Genomic DNA, 5,751 nt, shown 5'->3' with positions numbered 1-5,751 from the left:
ATGGAATATTTCAGCCCCTTGTTTAAACTACAGATTAAAGACACCGTAATTCTAACATGTTACTTTACAGCAAACTACATTTATAACAACATGTTTGTTTTTCATATGGTTTGTTTAGATTCCTATGGACCGATGCCTGACCAACACTGGAATCATGGAGGACCTGATGAATGTCAGATGATAATAAAGTTGTTTCTCAGCATTTCAGGCGTTGCTGATCTTTATTGTCTCTATGCACCTGGAGGTTTGGTGAATTTATACCAGAAACATTTGGATCTGTCATGTGAATTATAAAGCCCAAACCTTCTGCATATATTCGTCTTTGTGTATGTGTGTAGGTGTACTTGTTTATATTGCCATGCGGGGTCCTGAGTACGGGAGCACTCCAACGTTGAGGGGCCCGGTTATGTCGTGGGGTCCAAAATGCTGGACCCCACATGGGAAACCACTCTATGGAATGCTCTCTTAACATGCCTCATGCATTTTTTTCTCACTTGGCCCACAAGGTAGCAAAAAATGCATAAATGTTAGAAATGTGTGTAAGGTGGACCCTGCAAAGCATAAATGTTAGAAATGTGTGTAAGGTGGACCCCGCAAAGCATAAAAGTTAGAAACAGGCTCCACAAGTGACCAAAAAACTGACGTGTAAAATAAAGTTTTAAATTTTGCTTATTGAAGGTGATTTTTAGTATCAAGATTTTTTGGGGGACTTGCCTGACTTTTTTCCTAGATGTAGGACGTCTAGAAAGGGTGGGCCCCGCAACTCACCATTCTGCTTTCGGACCCCGCGAAGTCTATAAACAAGAACGTGTGAGTGTGCGTGTGTGTGTGTGTGTGTGTTTTCCGGTGCCTTACTTGTGTGTTTTTCAGATCTTTTTCTGCAGCAAACCAGCAGAAGCAAAGATGACAGGATGATGACAACCAGTGTCAGAACCACAAACCGTAGAACATCTGCAGACCCTGTTGGAGGAGAAACATGTTTGTTACTCTGGGTTTCATGCGGAGCTTTGGTTATGGTACTGGGCACCAGGTCCTTGTGTCTTCCTGCTTAACGCATCTGAAGCATGCAGATTGTAGAGATAATTGAAATGATGGAGCTACAGTTTAACATTCATGTGCAGAAGATGTGATGTTTTGATGGTGAGATGAGCTGATCACCATTTTTGAACTGAAGGTTTCCTCCATCACTCACTGTGGGTTGGTGAACCTTTAGATGTCGAGTTCTCCTGATTCAGACCAGAGGTTTCAGAGGGAAGTGAAGGTGTGAAGCTTCCTGAACTGGAGCTGAAACTGGTTCCAGTTGATGGTGTGGAGGCTGATGGGAGACAGAAGGTTTAGAGCTGAAGATGCTGAGGGAGGCGATGCTGTAACAGTTCTGGTTTAGACAGCAGAGCGTCGTCCGCGCAGGACGAGGATACAGAGCTGCTGGGTACAAAGTGGTGACGTAAAGAAAGTATTTCCACTGCAGTCTTATGAAATACACCATCATCAGAAAACATTTCTCTCTAGCAATGTGCTTCTTCTAAATTAATGTTTATTTTAGTAATTCCAATTTGCGCAAATCTATTGTCAATTGAAAAGCATCCAGGCATGTTCAGAAAGTTTTATCTTCTTTGTAAAAACTCACCAGTTCTGACAGTGACCTGAAAGTCTCTGTATGAACTACTGGAACCAGTTCCATACAGTTTACATCGGTACCAATCAGAATCAGACTGGACCAGCTGTTTGATGGTCACCAACAGAAATGCTCTGGATTTTTGTTCTTCATATTTCATATAGTATCTGCTTTTATCAGCTGTGACTCCATCAGTCTGAAGAAGAACTTCTTCTTTTCCACATCCTCCTCTGCAGAACTGTTGTTTCCTTCCAGAGCGTTTAAAGGAACAGGCGACTGTCAGTGAGCTGCCAGCGTCTTTATGGAGGTGAGGAACTTTGTTTCCATCCAGCAGAGCTAATAACATAATCACCAATCAATAATCACCAGTTAGTTTCTGTTCTGAGCTTGAATCTGTTAATGCAGCAGAAACTTGAGGAGAAAATCAAACTGTTCCCCATCCCTTCAGTTCAACAGAAACTCACCGTCTGCAACAACCAGTCTGAAGTCTTGGTATGAACCTGATGATGACGAGTCGCCCAAACCGCATCGGTACCGTCCTTCATCGGACCGGGTCAGCGCTGAGATGCTCACATAGAGAGAAAAAGCAGAAGTAGCTTCTTTAACATATTCAGTTCTGTATCTTCCACTGTGGCCGGTGGGTTGATTTGTTTTAATTAGGATGTTTCCTCCTTCACAGTTTTCCCTGCAGAAGATCTTCCAGTTTTCAAACAGAGAAATCCCACATTGAACTCTGACCTCTTCTCCAGCTGCTCCATATATATTTATTGGTGCATTAGCAGAACTGCTGATTCTGTCCTGCAGAGCTGCAGAGAAGAGCAACAAGTTGTCGTTAGTTCTTCCTGTGATAAACCACACTGATCGCAGTTCTACGCATAGTTACAGGAAGAAAATAATATTTACTGTAGATGTGTTGCAAAGTGTGAGAGGCCAGGCTTAGAAATAAAAAAAAGCATAATGTGAGAAATATGCAGTTTAGATTCACATCAGCAGCAGAGACAAAGAAAAGTTAAAGACAGAAATAGAACAGATTCATCTAGAAGTCATGGCTGTAAAAGTATTTAACCTCCAGAAGATGACATGCAGTCAGAAGTTTAGATGTTCCTCTGTGGGATACCACAAGGTTCAGTCCTGGGACCCCTTCAATTTAACATAACAATAAGATAATACTGGCTCAGATTACAACAGGAAGCAAGATCAGTTACCATAACAACCCAGATGATAAACATTATGAGGTGACCTCTGAACCGTCCAATTACTGAACAGATGTGTGGATGTGCCACAACTTTCTAATAGAGGAACAATCTAGAGTTATAGATCTAGAGTCAATGCACAGCTTCAGTTATTACAGCTGGAAACTAGAGATCAGGTCCAAAGTCTAACCTGAACCTTCAGAGCCACATAAAGACAGTTACAAAGTCGGCCTTCTATCGCCTGAAGAACATGTCAACAGGACTTTTCAGTAAAGTGTTTTTATTCACACTTCAACGATAAACAAGCCTCCAGTCACTAGGTGGCAGCAGTGGCTGCCTGTTCAACAGAAGAAGCAGCATGCAGGCACACGGCGTACAGAGGAGGAGAAGATTGAGACGACTTAAAGAAAAACAGACAAAGCCTGCATGACACTGATGTTTACTGTGGATACAAAATGTTACATACTTTTAATCTCTTCTGATAAGCTGAAATATAACTAATATTGTTGCACATTTTGCAAAAAATTGTTTGAAAGTTATAACATTTTGGAAAGGAAAAAACTTACAAAGTTGGCAAGTTACCAATGTTTTGTTCAAAAACATTTACTGTTTAGATAAAAAATGCCTCCTGAAAAATCATTTGCACTTTTTCTCTTGAAAATCACACAGACTCATCATTCTTTTATGAATTTAATTCATAAACTGAACATGAAAATTGCTTTAAGACTTAAAACAATAAAATGAGATGCAACAACCTCAAATTTAAGATGTTGCAGCTCAGCTGTAGTTCACTTTTTCTCACAATACAGAACAATAAAATAAATTGTTTATAGTTTTTTATATTTTGGCCGTTTTGCTTTGCAAGATTGCTTCAGTTTCTTCATGTTTGAAGCAGATACAACCTCAGAGTTTCTGTGGTTTTGTTGTGAAACGTCAGCAGGATTAAAGATGAGAGCAGGTAAGAACTGATGCAGGTTGGTAGGAAACATCCCACTACAAACAGCAACATTTCCTGCCTGAATGACTCTGGAACAAAACGACCAAAACAGCAAAAGTACAAAACGTTGAAGCAGCAGCAGAGATTAGCAACTAGAATGGAGTCAAAAGTTCAGCTGTGCTGGAACAGTTTGGCTTTAAACATGCAGATCAGAAACTCATGATCCAATATACATTTAGTTTGGAGCAACTAATACAGGAAGTGACTGGAAAACATTTGACCTAATTTAAATAAATGTGACGAGTTCAGTGGCTTTATGTCCTACATATTCCTGCTTCACCTGCTGCTCCCTCTTCATGATTTGATGACGACTTTGGACACGTTGTGTATTTTAATACCTTCTGAATTAGATGATTTCTATCTTCATCCTATTATTCATATTTAATTAAGCCTAAAAGAAGTGAATATTCGTGACTCGACTGGCATTTGTTTCACACTCTGAAGAAGAGCCTCGCTGATCTCACTCAGCAGAGTAAGCTGGAAAAACTCAGACGTGATATTTTTAAATTCTAATCAGATATTAGTTTCATTGTATGGGGAACCATCTCTACAGCCACTCAGAGCCGAAACACAAAGTTTAATTTTAGAGACAGTTCTTTAGAAAGAGGAACTCAGTACCTCTGATCAGAATGAGAGCAGCAGAAAAATGAAGAACATTTTACTCACAGAAGAAGAAGCAGCAGAGCAAACTGAGCTGGATGTTCATGACGAAGCTGTAATGATCTGCTGCAAGTTTTCACACGTTTTGCTGTTGAATCAAACAACTTCCTCCTCCAGACGCGATGCAGAGCATCTCTCTTCCTCTGCAGCCACATCCACACCGAGGCTCACAATACTTTCTCAGAGGAAAATGGTCTCATCTCAAGATCAGTTTTTAAAAAGTGAATCAGAATCAAACAACTAGTTAAAACGCTCATTAGAGGGAGTCTGGAAACGAGACAGCTTGTTGTTTTCTTTAGAATCCCCTAATTATTATCTGTCTTTGTTTAAAATAAATAAATAAATAAATAAATAAATAAATAAATAAATAAATAAATAAATAAATGTATTTATTTATTCTGGGTAACCAGAGGAGTCACTCAGTGTTTGTTGGAGTCTCACCTCTCAGAGTTTTCCTGTTAACAGACGACCAGAGGATCGTCTGCAGAGGTTCAACAAGCTGGTTCACACCGACACCTACTGGCGGCCTGAGGAACTACATCAGACTGTATGGGTCAACCAGGCACACTCCCTGTAGACATGAGGACATTGTTTATACTGTATCTACTCCCAAAATACAGCCAAACGGAGTCAGGAGGATTGCTTAGTGAGATATTTTTAGATTGAGAATAACTTTCTAACATAAGGCGACAGAAATAAGAAAAATCAACAAAACTTTTGACCAGTGGAGGCAGCGGATTCATGAAATTATACTATAGAGAAGGATTCTGAATCAGTGGTAGAAATAGATAACATGATTATTTATCCATTGCCTTCAATGACTAAAGACAGAGGTTGGCAGTGGTGGAGAAAGTACTCAAAAAATGTACTTAAGTAAAAGTACAAATACACAGTCAAAAATGTACTTAAGTAAAAGTACAAATACACAGTCAAAAATGTACTTAAGTAAAAGTCAAAGTACCACATTAACATTTTACTTAAGTAAAAGTAAAAAAGTACTGGCTTTTAAAAATACTTAAGTATTAAAAGTAAAAGTACTTGCTGAATGCATTGCCTAATCACTAATATCATTAAGTGTGCCGATCGTATTTAATTTTAATACATCAGAAATGTGCCATTTTAATGAACAATGCCACAGATAAAGCCTGTTTTTATTGAGTTTACTCTGTAACATAGTTTAGACTTAGATATGTGATTCTATGCATCATAATTTCACGGATGGAAACATCTCGTCTCCTGTCCTAACATAACATGAACTTCACTTTTTTTGCCACACATTTATTTTG

At 39.1% G+C, this 5,751-nt stretch overlaps 1 protein-coding gene across 1 annotated transcript; it reads right to left on the bottom strand.

The window, feature by feature from the left end:
• Window positions 1-855: 855 nt before the first annotated feature.
• LOC108166064 (polymeric immunoglobulin receptor-like) lies at window positions 856-5,293 on the bottom strand (the record flags this gene model as incomplete). The annotated part of the gene is made up of 7 exons (XM_017303617.1): window positions 4,907-5,293; window positions 4,472-4,640; window positions 2,519-2,550; window positions 2,080-2,421; window positions 1,628-1,951; window positions 1,193-1,315; window positions 856-960 (listed from the first exon to the last, which is right to left on the bottom strand). Coding segments are annotated over exons 2-7 (1,075 nt in total), but the record flags the coding sequence as incomplete, so codon positions are not given.
• Between the last annotated feature and the right edge of the window lie 458 nt (window positions 5,294-5,751).

The sequence above is a fragment of the Poecilia reticulata genome, unplaced genomic scaffold (genome assembly GCF_000633615.1).
Source record: "Poecilia reticulata strain Guanapo unplaced genomic scaffold, Guppy_female_1.0+MT scaffold_922, whole genome shotgun sequence".
NCBI lineage: Eukaryota > Metazoa > Chordata > Actinopteri > Cyprinodontiformes > Poeciliidae > Poecilia > Poecilia reticulata.
Note: the sequence above shows the minus strand (reverse complement) of the source record. Positions and strands in the feature narration are given on the sequence as shown.